The 19,612-nt window shown below is 32.3% G+C and overlaps 1 protein-coding gene across 7 annotated transcripts in view; it reads left to right on the top strand.

Annotated features, from left to right (window-relative positions):
* The window catches only part of OXR1 (oxidation resistance 1), a 481,493-nt gene that overhangs the window by 455,876 nt on the left and 6,005 nt on the right, over positions 1-19,612 (top strand). For 3 of the 7 annotated variants that reach the window (XM_073229957.1, XM_073229959.1, XM_073229960.1), the window contains 2 exons: positions 17,270-17,395; positions 18,130-18,282. In XM_073229957.1, the coding sequence (XP_073086058.1) occupies positions 17,270-17,395; positions 18,130-18,282 (279 nt within the window). Of the gene's footprint in view, positions 1-4,316; positions 4,522-15,463; positions 15,545-17,269; positions 17,396-18,129; positions 18,283-19,612 lie in introns of those variants that run through there. The other 4 variants (XM_073229956.1, XM_073229958.1, XM_017644688.3 and 1 more) reach the window with 3 other exon arrangements.

Consider the following 19,612-nt stretch of genomic DNA (forward strand, 5'->3'; position numbering starts at 1 on the left):
ACATAAACTTGGTTTACTGTAGAGAAAGAATTCTTTACCATTTTGTGCCTTGATTATTAAAAACATGTTTTCTTATCAGCAACAGCCATGCTAATAAAATCACTTCAGGCTTAGCTCCCTTACATACTAAAAAACTGCTGTCATATTGTACTCCAAGGCACTACAAGAGGAGGAAATCAAGAAACATACCAGGCTATAAATCATATATACCATGCACCACTTGAACTTGTTCATCAAATACCCTTTTAAGTTTGGGTACTTGACAAGTACCCAAGAGTCCATTGGTCTCCTGTAAGCCTGAAATATCATTAAAGCCTGTTTTATCCTTAAGATTTATGTGAATTTTGCCCTCATCTTTTTAATTTATCTCATACTATAAAAGAATTGTTAAAATTCCTTTTCATGGCATAAAAAATGTTATAGTAATCCACATCAATTTTATCCTGTCATCAGATCCCATGGCGCATTGTTGCGCCCCTCAGGTTATATTATCCACAACCTGAAGTACCAGCTTCAAAAGGCTGTTTAGTAGAATCCTTTGAAGGCTTTTGGTTTCGAAGTGTTGCATGTGTTGGGTGTCCAGTATTGCTGCTTGATGACATGAGCTTCAAAGTGGGGCTTTGTAAACTAAAATTGCTTGTTGTCCCACTTCCTATGTGTTGACTTTCACTCCATTTGGGAATAAGAGTCAGCAGAGAAAGCTTTCCATTTTTTTCATCTCATAAAGTTCATTATAGTTCAGCATCTCTCATACTCCAAACCTACTAATGAAAACATCTGGTGTCACTGGGATGAAAAAATGACTAAGATTATTAACGAATTTGTTAATTAGCTTTAATTGATTTATTTAGAAGTTTATCTCCCAAGTTTATTGAATTTAAAAATAATGAGTTTACTAAGATTATATACAATAGAGAATATGATATAATAGCACTTCTCATTTTTAAAAGTAATGATTGGTATTAGAAGAAAATTGCTGTGGTTTACTCCTTACTTCTCAGCCTTGCCAAAGTATTGATAAAAATGTATTCCATTCAATTTATGGTTTCTGAGATGACTTTATTTGTTTGCTTAATATTTTATTTTTTAAGCTGCCAAATAATGAATATTCATTCTGTTCTTTTATTAAACACATTTTTAAAAATTAAAGCACAATGCTAAAATTAAAATTTAGTCAATTTTTAGAAAACAAAATTTCTGATCTCAGCGTGGCCAGCAAAATCCACACAGAATTATGTTCCAAATGAAAAGTAGTCTTATGTCTAAATCACTAAATAGAAGGCACATTTCTCAGATAAAGGCAGTTAAAGAAAAGACTGATTTTTTTACATCGATTGAATCACATAGTATTACACATCATAATTCCAGAAGGAGTTCAATAAATCTGCAAAAGATAGAAATAAAAATATTGAAAACTATTAGAATTTATAAATTTTCCCATATGTTTCTCTATCGAGTATTCTTAAACCACATTATTAAGGTATGACTTACAGACAAAATGCCGTGTATATTTATACAACTTTGATGAATTTGGAAACAAGAAAACATCAGCACAATCTATGCCATAAACATTCCATTATCTCCAAAAGTTTCTTCCCACCCTGAATTATGAGAATAGATTATTTTTGACCTTTAAACTGGTTATATTTTTAAAAGCGCTTCATTTTATAGTCTGTTTTTTTATTCTAATACTATATTAACAAACTCCTTCAAGTTCTAGAATGTCTAGATATATTTAATCAACCTAGCATTAGCTCTTTTTTAAACACTGTGAAAAGAGAAAGGGCAATAATGAGATTTACTGAGCTCATTTTATGTCTGCTAGATATTGTATTTATTAATTAGGGAGCATTTGGTTTCAAGAAACAGTAAACCACATTCAAAATAGCTTAAGTCAGTTTTCTTTTTTAATTGAGGTACACTCGACATGAACATTATATTAGTTTTAGGGGCAACCTAATGATTCAGCATTGTGTTTATTGAGAAATGGTCACCACAATAAATCTGGTTAACATTTGTCATCATAGTTTTAAAATTTCTCTTTCTTGTGATGAGGACTTTTAACATCTACTTTCTTATTAGCAACTTTAAAAAATGCGATACAGTATTAGTAACCATAGTCCTTATGCTGTACATTGCATCCTCATGACTTATTTGTTTTATATCTGGAAGTTTGTACTTTGTGACCCCCTTCACCCACTTTGCCCACATCCAGCCACCTGCATCTGGCAACCACCTATCTATTCTCTGTGGCTATAAGCTTATTTTTGTTGTTGTTTCAAATTGCACATTTAAAAGTAAAATCAAATAGCATGTCTTTCTTTGACTGACTTCACTTAGCATAATGCCTTCAAGGTCCATCCAATATTGTTGCAAATGGTGAGATGTCATTTTTTACGGCTGAATAATATTCCCGTGTGTGTGTGTGTGTGTGTGTGTACGTACCACATCTTCTTTAGACATTCATCCATCGATGGACACTTAGGTTGCTTCCATATCTTGGCTATTATAACTAATGCTGCAGTGAACTTAGGATGCAGATATCTTTTTGAATTCGTGTTTTTGTTTTCTTCAGATAAATACCCAGAAGTGGGATTGCTGGATCGTGTGGTAGTTCTATTTTTCATTTTTTAGGGACCTGCATACCTTTATCCAGTGTGACTACACCAGTTTACATTACCACCAGTAGTGTGTGAGGGTTCCCTTTTCTACATATCATCACCAATACTTGTTAATTGTAGTCTCATTGGTAATAGCTGTTCTAACAGATACAAGATTATACCTCATTGTGGTTCACTTGTTTTTCAAACTATGATCCCCCAACCATCAGCAGTAAGCAGCATCTAGGAAATTGTTACAAATGCACATTGAGAGTTATACCATTCTAGTTCGATTACTCAGAAACTGGTTTCGGAGCCTAGCATTCTGTGTTATAATAAATGCTCCACGTGATTCTGATGCAGGCTCAAATTTGAGAATCACTGGTTTAGATCTGAAGGACCCATCCTGTCCAGGCTTGCCCAGACTTCTCAGAAACACAAGGCTGAAAAGATACTAAGCAAAATCAAAGCTATATTAGGAATAAGGTGGTGATGGATGTTGTTGAGCAGACAACCAACAAAATAGGCTGTCCTGTGCTTGGGTAGGTGTGTGGGGTGGGTATTTTAAAAAATTTCATTTAAATCACATTTCGGAGCACATGTAATATTTTTAACTTAAGAAAAGCTGTCTTGAAAATGATAGGTTTCCAAAATGGCAGTCCACTGCTACCAAATCATGTAATATTACTGAAGTGTATAGGGGTAGTACAGTGATATTGGGGGCTGGAGGGATGACCACAGTGCACTGTAATTGTAATAGGACTCTGTGTGTATTAAGACTGGTGTGGCAATGGCTACAGTGTGCCTCTAAGGGACTGTGGGAAATAGATCTTAGAATAAGTGTGGTGGGGCTGGTTGGGGAAGTGGAGGGGGTGGCTGGTGTTTGTGGGAGAGAAGATGTTCAGTATAAGGTGTGCGGTGTCCTATGTGTACATGTGTGCTAAAATGTGGCGATGGGGGGGTGGTGCAGTGTGTGTGTGCTAGAAAGGTAGTGTGCATTGTGTGCCACAACTTTATACACAAGGTAGTGGGGGGAGGAGCAGGTTCAGCTTAAAATGGAAGAAATGTTCAGGTATACTATATTATGGCACTGATATTCTACTTAAACTCTAGATATTTAGTTTATAGCCATTCTTAATCTTAAAAATTCACTTATTTGGTATTATTCAACATGCCACTGGTTAGTGAAGTATGTAGGCATAGTGAATGTTAATACCTTTTCAAGAAATTTGATGTCAAAAAATTCAGTTTAAAGCTATTTCTGTAAGATTTGTCTGTAGTAGACTAGTTTCTTTTTTACACATTCATTCTACAAAATTTGAAGGCTGAAGGGTCCTCAGAGGGCATCTTATTGCTTAAAAAATGTTCACATAGAGGAAGAAATTTTGTAGGATTCTTAAATATAAATAACAATTTTATTACTGAGCAGCTAATTAAATCTTAATTGAAATCATTTGTGTACTTTGGGAGGGACTCTATTAACTGTGCATACTACTATTTATGACAGATATTTTTAAGTATTTCTTGGTGTACTCTAGTTTGAAAATATGTGCTCTGTGTCTTTAAACTTTTGAGCTTTTTTTTTTTCACATTTGGGTACAGTGCAACCAAACTTAAACATGGGAAACCCTCTCTTCCCTCCCCAGCTCTACAGTCTCCACTCAGGACTATCTTTGCAATGGATTCTACTTAGTGATTAGCTCGCTGTCTTGTCAGTCAAATATTTGTCTCTAACAAACTGTTTTGTCACTGTAGTAGGGCTCTTGTGCTGAAAATTTATCTTTGGCAGAGGAAGAATGCTTTTTAAAACAGTTCTTATGAGATTTGATGTAACTTAATTTTTCCTGGAAAGGAAATGTCTCGTCTCTGGTATGGGAAAAAAGGGAGAAGGCATCAACCAATTAATCATAAATATACTCTGGTAAATCTTAGTCAATGATTTCAATTTCTATACTTAGTCTTTTTTGGTGACATTATGCAAAATTATACAATCTCTGAAAGTTTAAGCATAGAGAGTATTTACAGAACACAAAATTGTATGATTATAGAAAAGTACCTTTAAGTTGTCTCTGCTAATCCTAAATACCTTCAAAAAAGGAAATGAATAAGGGACTATAATTTTGTTTTGTGAAAGTGTTTTGATTTTCCTATTCTACATTTGTAGAAAGTTAACAAGTCTTTATTTCTGCCTCAATTTTTTGGTTTAAGCTTAATTTTGTAGGAAAATATTCAGAATTTTTTCTGCTTAAAAATAAATTGAGTAGAAAAAAGTGAATTAACTTTAATTTTTATTGATTGAATTCCAGATACATTTATAATAATGTGTATTAAGACTATTATTTTAGCAATCTGAGAAAAGGCATTTTTAAGTTGTATACAGTTTCAATCAGTGTTACCCTAATGCAAAAATTTAAGATAGTCTAGTGAAGTCTCAGTCAACCTTAACTATTTTAAGAATCCTAGATTTTTTTCAATATCTATATATGTGCATTATGTGTTAGAAAGTGTATTGCCAATTCTCTCTGTGGTAATTCAGGATTATATCGTGCTTTATGAATATTAATTTTGTATTTACAGTATTTGTGGGTGATTTAATAATACTAGATATATGCTTAGAACCAGGAGTGACTTTGGAAAATGCCCCCAAAGAACTTTGCTTGCACCCATAAATGTTAAGCATGTAAAAATATCACAGTAATTTCAGTTGGTATTATTTTTAATAAGGCTTGGCTGTGCTTTATGTTTTTTTTATTTTTCGAGTTTAATAATTTCAAGTTTTTGCTTATACATCAGCATAGAGGGGTTTGGGCATCTGAAATGAAATGGACTGAATTTGTTAAAATTGTGATGAGGTTTATCAAAACAGCTAATTAACAGCTTTTTTTTCAAACTAAGAACAGTGAAGCTATTATTTGCTGTTAAAAAAATGTTTGTCATTAGTTTGCTAATACTTTAATACAGTTTATTATAAATGCAGGTTAAATAAATTGTGGGTGTTTTGCATTTTACAGGTCATTATAATGTGCATCATACACACTTGTTACACTCACCATTTCCTGTTCAACCTTACAGGAAGCTATTATGTGATTTTTGTCAGATAAAAGAGCATGCTTGTCACTGGTCTTCAGTTCTGCCCATACATATAGTTTATATATATTTTATTTCATTTAACCTTCACAGTAACCTTGCAAAATCAGTTGTATTACTCCCCTTTTTAAAGATGAGGAAATAGATAGGGAGTGGTTACTGAACTAAGCTGTCATGGGGCACAGAGACAGCTTTACCCTATCATATTCTTTACTTCATTAGGATGCTTTTGATAGTTTTCTAAGATGGTACAGTACTACAGTATGATGTGTTTTGATGTGTAGAAAGGTTCAGGTCCTGCTTTTTTGTCCTCCTCGCCTTAAAGTAGATATACTAGAAGCTGTAGGGCAGGAGACAGGCTTAAGAAAAGGATATTAAAAGTATAGCAATTTTTAAATTTGTTTTGTAGATGGAGATTCCTTATAAGATTTTACCTGAAAAGAGGTTCTTCTGCTTTAAAACTGAAACTACAAAATGATTCTTCTAGCAGAATAGCAAATATTTTAGAGCAAATAAAATTTCTTATTTTTGAACTTTATATTTTATAGCTTTTTAGAATTTTTCATATCTTTAGTCAGCTGATTAATAGAATGATATCTATAGACTTAATTGATAAACCATTTATAGCTAGTACTAATATGGCTATATACTTATATAAGCCAGGATAGTTTTCTAAATGATCATGTATGGTATTGTATTTGACCTTTCATTAACCCTATGTGTTAACCAGAGAGATTATTTTCATTTTATAAATAAGTTAATTAAAGCTCAAAGACATAAAGTAATAAGTAGAGTAAGTTCCAAAATATATGTAGTGAAGTGAAAACTTTGCCAGTTAGCTTCTTTGAGAATCATATTGATCGAGTATGTTTAATTTTCTTATCTTTATTTTTTAAGGCTGCTTTAAATTATATTCTGACAACCTAAACTTTAATGGTTTACTTGAAGCTGTTCATATATTTGATATAACCATATACTGTATCTTGCCTGATTGGTGTCTGTCAATAGATTGTAATTTGCTTGAAATTATAAGTCTATTTTATAATAATAAATTAGGCTAAATCAGATTAATTAACAAATCATTAAAGAACAATTTTGTGTTGTCTCTATTGATATTCCACTAGTTTAGTCACCACTTTTTGTATTTAGGCCCTTGTATGTGACAAGATAAATTTAAATTTAGGCTTTCATATATGAACACACAGAAGGAAAGTTGCTATGATGACATATTTGCATCTCTGCAAAAAGTAGTTCACAGGTAGAATATTAAGAGCAATTTTAAATGTAAAAATCTGTTCATTGATCTCAGTTCAAGATAATATAATAATGATAAAAATAATTACTTCTGCTAATGCTATACTCCTAGTAATACCGTGTATTATTCTAAACAACATGAGTTATTTAATACTCAACCCTGTGAAATATTACTACTGTCATCTTCATTTTACAAAACAGAGGCATATAGCAGTCATACCATAACCAGTAAGGGTCAGAGTTGTGTTTCAAATCCAGATATTTTCGCTCTTGCCTGTGTCCTTAAATTCTTGCTATACTTGCTCTCAAAACCTTCAAAATACTACTACGAAAGAGAATTAACATTTATTCTTTACATCTAATGTATCAATATCTTTTATATATGTTTTACACATATTGTCCTTTATTCCTCATAAAGTATTTCTAAGTATGATTTTATTTCCATTTGAAAAGCCAAAAATAGAATAATTAAATGTGGTTGTTACAAGCTTACAAAACTAGTAAAAAGCATAATCAGAATTAAGACAGGTCTAAACCCAAAACCAGTATTCTCTCAGCTATACTGTATTGCCTACTTAGAGTACATATTCACAGGAAATTTATATATGCTTTTTTGTATGTTAAAACAACATACTGTATGAAAACATTTCTAATCATAACCTAATTGGAAAGAGGAGATATATATATATATATATATAAACATAAATTTATGTATATATTCAGTATAGGATTTTTTTTCTTTGACTTAGTTGAAAAGTATATGTATTGGATATACAAGTTATGAAGTATAATAATAAAATTAATATTTGTGATCCCACTACTCAACTTAAGAACTAGAACATTACCAATGCACTTGTATTGGCCTATGTGTTCTTCGCATAGTTCATCTCATGTGTCCCCAAAATTGGTAACCACCACCCTGAATTTTGAGTTTGTCATTCTTCTTTTTTTTTTAGTTAATAGATATTATTTCTTAGAGCAGCTTTAGGTTTACAGAAGAATGGAAAGGCCAGAGAGTTAGTTCCTGTATATCCCCTTCCCCCCACACACAGCATCCCTATGATTCACATCTTGTGTTCGTATGGTGCATTATGAACTAATATTGTACATTATTACCACCCAAAGGCCATAGTTTACCTTAGGGTTCATTCTTTGTGTTGTACATTCTATGCAGTGACATGTATCTACCATTACAGGATGAATCAGTATTATTTCACTGCCCTAAAAATTCTCTGGGCTCCATTTATTCATCCTTCCTTCCTTTCCTTTACCTGAAAACTCAGTAACACTGATTATTGTTTCTATAGTTTTGTCTTTTTCAAAGTATCATATAGTTGGAGTCATGCAGTATGTAGCCTTTTCATATTTCTTTCTTTCACATAGTAAGATGTGCTTAGGGTTCCTCATTGTCTTTTTTTGGCATGATAGCTCATTTCTTTTTAATGCTGACTTTTAAGAATCCATTGTCTAGATGTACCAGTTTGTCTATTTACTCACCTATTGAAGGACATATTGGTTACTTCCAAGTTTTAAAGCTGTAATAAACATTCATGTGTAGATTTGGGTAAATGCTAAGAGTGTGATTCCTGGATCATGTAATAATAATATGTTCAGTTTTGTATGATACTGCCAGACTATTTTCCAAAGTGACTATACCATTTTGCACTATACTAACAATGAATGATAGTTCCTTTTGCTTCACAAACTCACCAGCATTTGATGATGTCAGTTTTTGGATTTTAGCTGTTCTAAATAAGTATGCAGTAGTGTTCCATTATTTTAATTTGCATCTCCCTGATGACATATGATAATGAGAATCTTTTCATATGCTTATTTGCCATCTGTATATCTTTTTTGATGAGAAGTCTGTTCAGATCTTTACTTCATGCTTTAATTAGTTTGGTTATCTTCTGATTGTTGTGTTTTAAGAGTTATTCACGTATTTTAGTTGACATTTATCAGATTGTATTTTGCAAATATTTTCTCCCAGTCAGTGGTTTCCTTTTTCATTATCTTTGTCATGGAGCAGATATTTTTCATTTTAATGAAATTAAACTTGCTAATTTTTTCTTTCATGGGTCATCCCTTTGGTGTTCCATCTAAAAATGCATCTTCAAACCCAAGGTCACCTAGATTTTTTCCTGTATTATCTTACAGGAGTTTAATAGTTTTATGTTTTACATTTGGGTCTGTGATCCATTTTGAGGTTATTTTTGTGAAGTATAAGGGCTTTGCCTAGGTTAACTTTTCTGTATGTCCATGCCCAACTGTCCCAGCAGTATTTGGTGAAAGACCATCCATTCTCTGTTGAATTATCTTTGCTTCTTTGTAAAAAATCAACTGTGTTTGTGTTGAGTCTCTCTGGGTGCTCTATTCCATTCCATTTATCCATTAGTCTGTTCTTTTGCCACTATCAGTGTCTTGATTATGGTAGCTTTACAGTAAGTCTTTAAGTTGACTAGTGTCAATCCACCAATTTTATTTTTTCTCCCCTACAATTTTTTATTTTTCTTCATTATAGTGTTGGCATTGGGATCTTTCTACATAAACTTTAATAATCAGTTTGCCTATATCCACAAAATAATTTTGGTGGGATTTTTAGAGGAATTGTGTTGAATCTGTAGAGCAAGTTGGGAAGAACTAATATCTTGACGATATTGAGTCTTCCTGTCTATATCTATGAACATGGAATATCTCTACATTTATTTAAATTTCCTTTGATTTCTTCAGACTTCTGTACTTCATATAGATCTTATATATACTTTATTAGACTTATACCTAAGTATGTCATTTTGTGGCACTAATCTAAATAGCATTGCTTTACCCTTCAATTTATCATTGACAAAACATGGAAAACAGTTGATGTTTTTTTTTATATTAACCTTGTATCCTGCAGACCTACTGTGATCACTTATTAATGCCAGTAGTTTTTGGTTAACTCTTTTAAACGTTCTGTATAGATAATAATAATGTCATCTGCTAACACTTTTATTTCATGCTTCCCAATCTTTTATTTCCTTTTCTTGTCCTACTATGTTAGCTAAGTCTTCCACTTACTGACTGAATAGGAGGGGTAAGAAGAGGTATCTTCACCTTGCTTCCTATTTTAGTGAGAAAGCATTTAATTTCTCACCATTGTATAAGATGTTAACTGTAGGATTTTATTGTAGACACTCTTTATCAAGTTGAAGGAGTTCCCCACTATTCCCAGTTTTTATTATGAAATACTGTTGGATTTTGACTAGTGCTTTTTCCTGCATCTATTGACATAATAATGGTTTTTCTTCTTTAGTCTGTTGATGTGATGGATTGCATCAGTCGACTTTCAAATATTGAAATACCTTGCAAATGGCTTACATACCTGTAGTAAATCCTTCTAGGTCATTGTGTGTAATTCTTTTTATGCATTGTTGATTCAGTTTGCTAATAATGTGTTGAGACTCTTTGCATGTATATTCATGAGAGATATTGGTCTGTAGTTTTACTTTTTTATAATGTCTTGTTTTTTTATTAGGATAAATAAAATATCTCAGAGAATCAGTTGGGAAGTATTTCCTCCACTTCTGTTTCCTGGAAGAGATAGTAGAGAATTCAATTTCTTCCTTCCAAATGTTTGATTAGAATTCACCTGTGAATCCATCTGGATTTACTCCAGATGCTCCAGAGTTAGAGATCATAACTACTTTGGGTTTCTTCGTAAGTACAGGGTCAGCTGCGATAGTGTATGCATTGTTGCTTTGCAAAAGTCAGTAAAATAATGGCCTAAACAGAAATTTGTCTAGTTTTTTCTTTATTCTCATGTCTCCATAGCTTTCAACAAGTTTGCATAGCTTTTCATAGAGTTATACTAATTCTAACTGGTAAATAATTCATTTGCTTGGCTAGAACTGGGCCTATTATTTTCTGTTTTGGAAGGTTATTATTTATTTATTCAATTTCTTTAATAGATAATAGGCCTATTCAGATTATCTCTTTTTAGTTGTGTGAGTTTTGGTGGTATGTGTTTTTTAAGGATTGGTATATTTCATCTAAGCTATCAAATTTGCAGGTATAGAGTTGCTTATAATATTTCTGTATTATCTTTTAATGACTATGGGATCAGTAGTAATGGCCAGTACTCATTTCTGATATAATTTATTTGTGTTTTCTCTCTCATTTTAGTTACCTCTGCTAGAGGTTTACCAATTGTATTGATCCTTACTGGGCTGGCTTTCAGTTTTATTGACTTTTTTTCTTTATTGATTTTCTGCCTTCAGATTCATTCATTTCTGCTTTAATTTTTTTTATTATTTCTTCTGCTTCAGATGTAATTTGTTCTTCCTTTTCTAGTTTCCTAAGGTGGAAATTTAGATTATCGATTTTAAATCTCTTTTCTTACACATGCATTCAATGCTATAAATTTCCCTCTAATCCCCGTTTTCACAGCATCCCAAGATTTTGATACATTGTATTTTTATTTTCATTTAGTTCAAAATATTTTAAATTTCTGCCAGAACTTTTTTGACCATGCATTAATTACAACTCTGCTGGTTGAAAGCATTTGGGGATTTTTCTATTTCTCTTGTTTCTAATTTAATTCCATTGTGATCTAAGAGCATACTTTTTGTGATTTTTATTTGTTAAGATGCGTTTTATGGCCCACAATGTGAACTTAGTGAACATACCATATGACTTGAGAAGAATGTGGATTATGCAATTGTTAGATAAAAAATTTTATATATTGCAGTTGGATCCATTTAATTGAGGACACCATGCCATTCAGTTCAGTTATGTCCTTACTAATTTTCTGCCTGCTGGATTTGTGAATTACTGATAGAGGAGTTTTGAAGTCTCCAACTGTAGTAGTGGATTTTTATATTTCAAGATTATGCAATGAGTATTCTACCCTGATACGCTATGAAGAAAACAAGATTACTCCCTTTTTTATTAGTCACTTCTTAAATTTATTCTTCCAGAGAGCTATGACAATAGGTACGAATGATTTTGAGTAGTTAATAGGTTTCTTTTTGACTAAAAGAACAGTGAGTATATCTGCCTTCTCAAGAAAATCTATGAGAGTCATCTGCAAATATGTTTAATAGGGAGTCATTTTAAACATAGGATTTTGTTTTGTTCAAATCAAAATTTTGATAATACATTTTAATTTGAATTCATTCTGGATTTAAATGTTTTTTTTTCCCCTATCAGTTCTATTCTGTATTCCCCAAATATATAATGTATGATAATCTATTTGCTTCTTTTATACCTCATTTAATATACTTCCAGGAAGTGTTATTTTAATAGCAATAGTTTTAATTGAAGGCAAAAAGGAGCAAAGTTTTAACATGACCCATGTCCTACTTTGTAGTAAAGACTTTGTTGTATATAATGTACGTGCATAGAACAGACGGTCATATGGCTTCGGGATGCTGCTGTCTTCCCTTTTTATTAGCTATGCAGTTTAGACTTATATTTACTCCTTGTTTAACATAGTTTTGGATATCAGAGTATAAATGGCACTAATTAGATAACACTTTACTTTCTACTCCATCTTCCTTCACTAAGGAATAAAAAAATAAGGATTAAGTAAGGGATAAAAATGGCACATTCACAGGTATCTACTGGACATTTGATAATCTGCAAGGCAGTTGGGGATATGAAGGTTTTTGGTTGGCTCGTAGGTAATCTCAGAGGCAAGGTTCATCCTGGAAGGAGAACTATTACACCCAAAGTATTGGTCTTTATGTCTAAGAGAACCAGTTCTTATTTATGGAATTGACAGCAACTGTAAGTTTTCTCTATTTTCAGCTTTTGTTCTGTTCTGGTTGTTGTTAGTCCTTTGTAATAGAGATGGGTGAATTTAATCCTGCCTTTACATTTCTAATTCTGTGAAAATAAATGGTTAGGTAAACATTTTCTCTGTGTAGACTCCTTTGTCAAAGACTGAGAAAACTAGAAAGAGCCCTTAATTCTGCAAAGGATAGTTCATAGTACTCAGTTCCTACAGATGGGATTTAATAGTATGTGCAAGCCATTTTATTCTCAAGAAATAATTTTGTAGCCACAGACAGGACACTTTTAATTGGAAGGTCTTCATTTCCTCAACTGTGCCCCTTTATAATTGACAGTGTGATGCCGGACATTTTTTAGAAACGTATCTTTTTTACTCAGTTTTAGCTTTAGGGCAAAAAAATAAATTCTATACATGATTTACCATGGAGATAAAAGTTGATTTAAGACTTTTTCCAGTTTCTTCACATACACTAGGAATCTATATCTCTTTATTCATTTATTTTGACAAGAGGAAGTATATTTCTATACTCACCTGATTTCAAATCTTTTTTCTTTATTAATTCACAGGCTTTTTTTGACAGTTTTGTGTATTTTCATTCATTATAGCATGAGTAAATATTTAGGATTAATGAAGTGGTGAGTTTATAAGGCCCAGAAAAGAGTACAGTTTTTCTTAAAAAGTAAGAATGAGAAATGATAGACTTGCAACATTAAAGAAACTGTGATTTTACCAAATACAAGTTTGTACTTAACGAAGGCAGTTCATGGCTCCCTCACTGAACTCCTGTTCTCAGTGATGTTGATACTATTAGATTATAACTGATAACCTTTTGTGAGCATATTTCAATTTCACTTCATCTAGGAAGTATGTTGAATATGGTAAAAGAAGGGGCTTTAAAAAATCAGTGAAAGATCAGAGTTAATTAGAGGGATAGAGCGAAGAATGCAAAGAAATAATTTGAAAATTCTTGGCTAGGAGACTTAATTAGACTGAACGCCATGGGAAATAGAAAGAAGGCTGTGGTTTTTTATCTTAGTACCTACTTTTTCTTTCATATTTATTAAAAATTCTGTTCTTTATTCTTATTTGAAAATTCTCTAGTATTTTTATCTAATAACTGAAATTTCAATTTAATTTTAGAATAGCCATTCAAAGTATATACAAAACTGAAATATTTTAACATAAAAAATAAAGAGGCTCTTCAGACATTATCCTATAGTCTTTAGGGTAATGGGTGAAAAATGACCACTATATACTGGTCACTATATTCAGTCTTTTATATGCATTCCATTTGCTTATTTTTAAAAAAATTAAAACCCTATTTGGTATATAATCTTGGGATTTCCATTGTCTTATGAAGAAATAGCTAAAGAAGGGTCCAAACCCAGGTCCATCTGATCCCTTAGAGCTGGAGATCATAACCACTTTGATTTCTTTGTTAGAAAGTCAGCTGTCATATTACATGCCTTGTTACTGTGTAAAAGTCATGTTAAAGATAATGGCCAGAATGGAAATCTGTCCAGTTTCTTTTACTTTTTTCTATTTGTATGTCTTTTATGGCTTTCAGCAGGCTTTCATAGCTTTTTATAGAGTTTCCTTGATGGCTAATTTTTACTGGTGGCTGGTTCATTTTAATTAACTAGAACAAGAACTTTCTGAAACCTAGCTTAGAAGTCAGACTCTTGATGGGCCACTTAGTTTAACTGCATTTTGTAACCAGAACCTCTACATATACCTAATTGATCACAAGAGGAATTTGTCATAGCTCAGGACAATCAGTGCATACGTATGGCACCACCAGAGTTCAGTATATTATGGCTACTCACTTGGGAATTATGTCATGCTCTGAGAAAGCTGCAGCTGTCATGTCAACCTGAGGAAACTTGTCTGTTTTTGTGGGCTTTTTGTCATAATGTTTATCTGTCACATATGGCTTTCAGATTTAGCACTATGCAAGTGATGGGTCTAGGCAATTAGAGAACATACAGAATTTCACTTAAGAATTTAGAATGTAGAAAAGTCATTAAGTTTTCATCACAAATAACTGCTACAGTACCAAACATAAGAAAGTCATACAGAGAAAGAGCAAAAACTAAAAAGAGTCATTTCAAAAGACTGAGGTAGATATGCCTGAGAAGGTACTACTGAATAGGTAAGCTTTGAAACTCTATTTTTCTCTTTTCTAGAGCTTATTTTTCTATTGTCTTAGTCTTTTAAAATGTATGTCATGTCTTTTTCTGGCTCCCTCCTTTTTTCTGATATACATCATAGAGCATGGGTATGTTTGTCACCTTTGCCTAGAAGAAATTCTCCCAGCACTAACATTAGGATGTTATGTTTGAGCCAAACTGACTTGGAGGGGCGAGTTGAAACTACCATTTTTTTTGTAAACTGCAAGACATTTAGATTTTAGGTGTTATCTTTGATATTAGAAAGCATGTTACATTTTCTATAGTGTTTCCTTTAATAAACAACTATAGTTCTGTTCATTCAATTAAATTCTGTCTATATGAAACAATCCATAAAATAAAACTTATATTGTGAACCAGTTGGATGTGGTCATTCATGTGTATCTCACTGTAGTTTGATATTATAAATCTCTTGGATTTTCAGCATAGAGTGGGGAAAGAAATTCTTATTACAGTTCTGGTTCCCATTTAAATTTCTCCATTTTTTTTTCTTTTGGTTTTGTTCTGGCTATTTTTCTCAACTGTCAGTGGAATTATTGTCTTCCTGTCTCCATATTCAGGTAGTGTCAGTGGCTGAGTATCACCGCAGGATCGATGCTCTAAATACTGAAGAACTGCGCACACTCTGCAGACGTCTCCAGGTGCCCCCTTCAGTAGTTTAAACCCCTCCGGAGATGAATAGTCCTTGTTTTTAGTGTCTCTCATCAGGACAGATCTCATTCTGAAGGATTTGTTTTGACTGCTGCACTAAAATAACTCATCAGAAAATTCCTTTTTGTATTAAAGAGTATAGTATTGCCTTGAGGGCCTATAGGATTATCTTTTCTGCATCTTTTCATTTGAAAAATATTCAGAGGAATTTTCTGTCACTTTAGAACTGTTCTCAGTACTGTGTGTTTCTTAGAGCAATGAGGTCTCATTTAATTTAACTTTGGAAAAATGTCTTTGGGTTTGAGATTGAATCTTTACTAAACAGAATCTGAAAAATGTGATATAAAGGAAAGTTTTTAAGGGATAGCAAAACTTAAATATTTCCTCTTCTTTAGGGCTATTGCAGTTCTATCATCAATTTGATAAGATATTGTCAAATATCTTAATGAGATAAATTGGTTTTCTTCTCAAGGTATTCCTGGTTGGTTTGAGAAATACTTTGGAATAGAATAGGTTAGACACCAGAACTAGGTAAATTATTTAAAATTCTGTGAAGTGATCTTTGTGAATTTTTAGAAACAATACAGTTGAACTCATTTTTCAGTTTTGTGTATTATTGTGTGTTTTCCTCTTCTTAATAAGATGTGCTTTTGTGGCTGTGCTAGAACTTCTGAAACTTTTTCTTTTCTTTCAGTGCTTCTCATGCTTCCTTGGATTTTTTTTTTTTTAATCTTTCACATCATCAAAATAAGGGTAAAACTTGGTGATGTGAAAGAATTTCACTTGGTGAAAGTTTAAAGTTTAGCTTCTCACCAAAAAGCAATACAGTTCTAGAACATGTATTGGTTGCAAATATATGCTGTTTAGATTTGGTAAGAAAACTGTTAATGCAACAGAATAATTGAGCAAGCTTTCAGTCCTGTACAAGATCACAGTCATCGAGCATTGTTACATTTTAGTTATCTGCTTCAATTGAATTCTTTTTTCCAATAAAAGTTCATCAATAATAGTTATGTTTCATATCTTTTATTATTCTCTAATATTACTGCATGTTATATATTAAAATAAAATATTATGAAAAAGTGCCAACAGATCAGATCATATTGGAGTTTGTTTTGAATTAACATCATTTTAAGAGCATCAGTGAGATCATTTTCTTCAAGCAAAAGCATATATTCTCTTTAATGCATCAAATTGTTATAATTTAAAAATAAACTTGTGGTAAAATTAACTTTTAAATGCATTGTTTGGTTCAACTGGATTTTAAGAAATAATTTAGAAAGTAAAAAGACATTTTAAAAAATAATAGTAACTTTTCCAATGAAGCAAGTAAATCTAGAAACATACATACACCAATGAAAAGTTGTGCATTTTATTGGAATAGTCTTTAAGATTTTTGTACCCAGGAAGTTTAATATTTTTTGGCAAATTTTGTTTACCATGGAAAAAAATACCACATATTTTAAATAGCTCACTTTTGCTTTCAACAGCAAAACCAAAGTTTGCATGCAACTATCTCCATTTACACAGAAATATGGGGGTTTATCATTTATTACCTGTCCTTCCTTATGTAATGGATGAGAAAAATATCTGCTTATAATTACAGATTTTTTCTACATTGAATATATCATTGTTGCTAGATGGAGATATTTTGCAAATTTTTGAAAGCATGTTGCAATTTTATATTAATAAGCTCCTGCTGTTTACTTCTTTAGATTACTACAAGGGAAGACATAAATTCAAAGCAGGTTGCTCCAGTGAAAGCAGACCTGGAGTCTGAATCTTTTCGACCAAACCTAAGTGATCCCAGTGAACTCTTACTGCCAGATCAAATTGAAAAGGTATGACATACCCACATATGTGCATTTCTGAATGTGTACCAGGAAGAGTAAGCAGCCTCTTTTTGCTTGTTTTGAAAACTGCTGAAGAAGAACAAAACATAGTAGTGTAATAGAAGGTATTAGGAGATGTGGGTGAGCACACATTAAAATTGTAATAGAAGGTATCAGGAGATGTGGGTGAGCACACATTAAAATAAACAATAGTAATTTCAGTGAGATACTATAACACCCAATATTATTTTGTGTGCTAATTACCTACTTCATTTGGATTATCTCATGTAGTTGTTACCAAAACCTGCAGGAGTTAAATACTCCTACTGTATGTATTTTATAAGTGAAGAAACTTGGTCATAGAGAGATTAAGTAACTTGTTTAAAGTCACATAGCTATAAGGATTGAAGCTTGATTTCTAACTCAGAGATTATTAATAATTAAACTAACAGTCTGTCCAATATTTTTAATATGGCACAGAGGGCACAAGCAATGAGCAATCTGTGTTTCTTGTCTGTGTTCTAATCTTGGCATGATTCTTTTTCTAGTGGACAGACAGTCTTTAATGCTGAGAAATGTACAATTACGCTTCAAGCATCTCAGTATTTTTGAGAATGATAAATAATTCTACTGTTACTATTTAGCCTCCATTTTAGAGAGTACCATTAAATTCCAACTGGCATTAGTATCTTACAAATTAGCAATAAGCTATCAAGTAAACATTAACATTTTATTTTTCAAAGCTTACCAAACATCTTCCACCAAGAACGATTGGCTATCCATGGACTCTTGTTTATGGTACTGGAAAGCATGGCACAAGCTTGAAGACCCTTTATCGAACAATGACAGGTTTAGATACCCCAGTGCTGATGGTGATTAAAGACAGTGATGGGCAGGTATGAAAAGTAATAACACAAGCACTTTACTCATTAAGAGATTACAGTAACAGTAACTTTTAGCATATTCTTTTAATAAAAATTATTTTCATTACTATATTTTATTAAATTTAACTGATAGTTATTGAACACTTTCAATATGCAAGGCAATACTAAATGCTCTGGAGGACAGATAAGAGCATGAATAGTAGTTTCTACCTTCAGAGAGATTATAGTCTGATAGAAAAGAACATATCAGTATACTAGTACCTCTATTGCCATGCAAAATATGGCAAGTGTAGTAAGAATCTAGATGAAACAAAAGGGGTGTGTTAGAGTAAGGGTTGTTCAGATCTGTTTGAAAGAGGTAAGAATGAGGTTCTTGGAAAGGGTGGAAATTGACAGTCTTTGAAGCATGGGTAAAAGTTTTTAAAGCTGAAGATAATTGTGTGAAGATGATACCAAGAATAAAACCAGAAGTAAGAGAAATATTGGTTTGTTCCTGAAACAGCAAGTTTAGGTCAGTTATCAGCATGGGAGAGTCATTGGAGGGTGAAATAGCAATATTAATTTAAAAGCAAAACGCAACTACTACTAACATCTTTAGTGTACTTATTGTGCTCACTTAATCATTTTATATGCATTATCTTACTTAGTCAAAGTGCTGTGAGATTGATACTTTTATCATCCCTGTCTTAGAGATGAGCTAACTATGACAGAGTTTCATCAGCTTTCCCCAAGCTATACACCCAATACAAGGTATTTGTTGCAGTGAAAATGAAGGAATTGCACTATATGCCATAATATAGATAAGTGTCATAAATGTAATATTGAGTTAAAAATAAGACACTAAAGAGTAACTTATTATGATTCCATGTATAGAAAGTTCATAAATGGACAAAACAAATTTATAGTATTGTCAGTCTAGTAGCTTCCTTTGGGGAGGTTGGGATAGTAGTACAGAAGAGGCCCGAGGAGAGCTTCTGAAGTATTGGATGTGCTCTGTTTCTTGGTCTGAATTAAGGTAAAGTGGGACTTTGTGATAATTTCATATTGATCAGTACATTTATATATATATATGATATATATATATATATCATATGTATATATATGTAAAATACATATACCTTTCAGTAAGAAAGTGTATTTTAAAAATTACGACTATAAAAATAGACTGTCAGGAGAGACAGTGACTGTAGAGATCATCTGTCAAACTCTCTACGTTCACATAATGTGGAAATTTAGATCCAGAGCATTAAAATAACTTGCCCAGGTCTCTTATTTATTCATCCTTTTTTTCAGGTTATCTACTATATATCTTATACTGTGTAAGGCCATGGTGTTAACAAGG

The sequence above is a fragment of the Manis javanica genome, chromosome 2 (genome assembly GCF_040802235.1).
Source record: "Manis javanica isolate MJ-LG chromosome 2, MJ_LKY, whole genome shotgun sequence".
Lineage (NCBI taxonomy): Eukaryota > Metazoa > Chordata > Mammalia > Pholidota > Manidae > Manis > Manis javanica.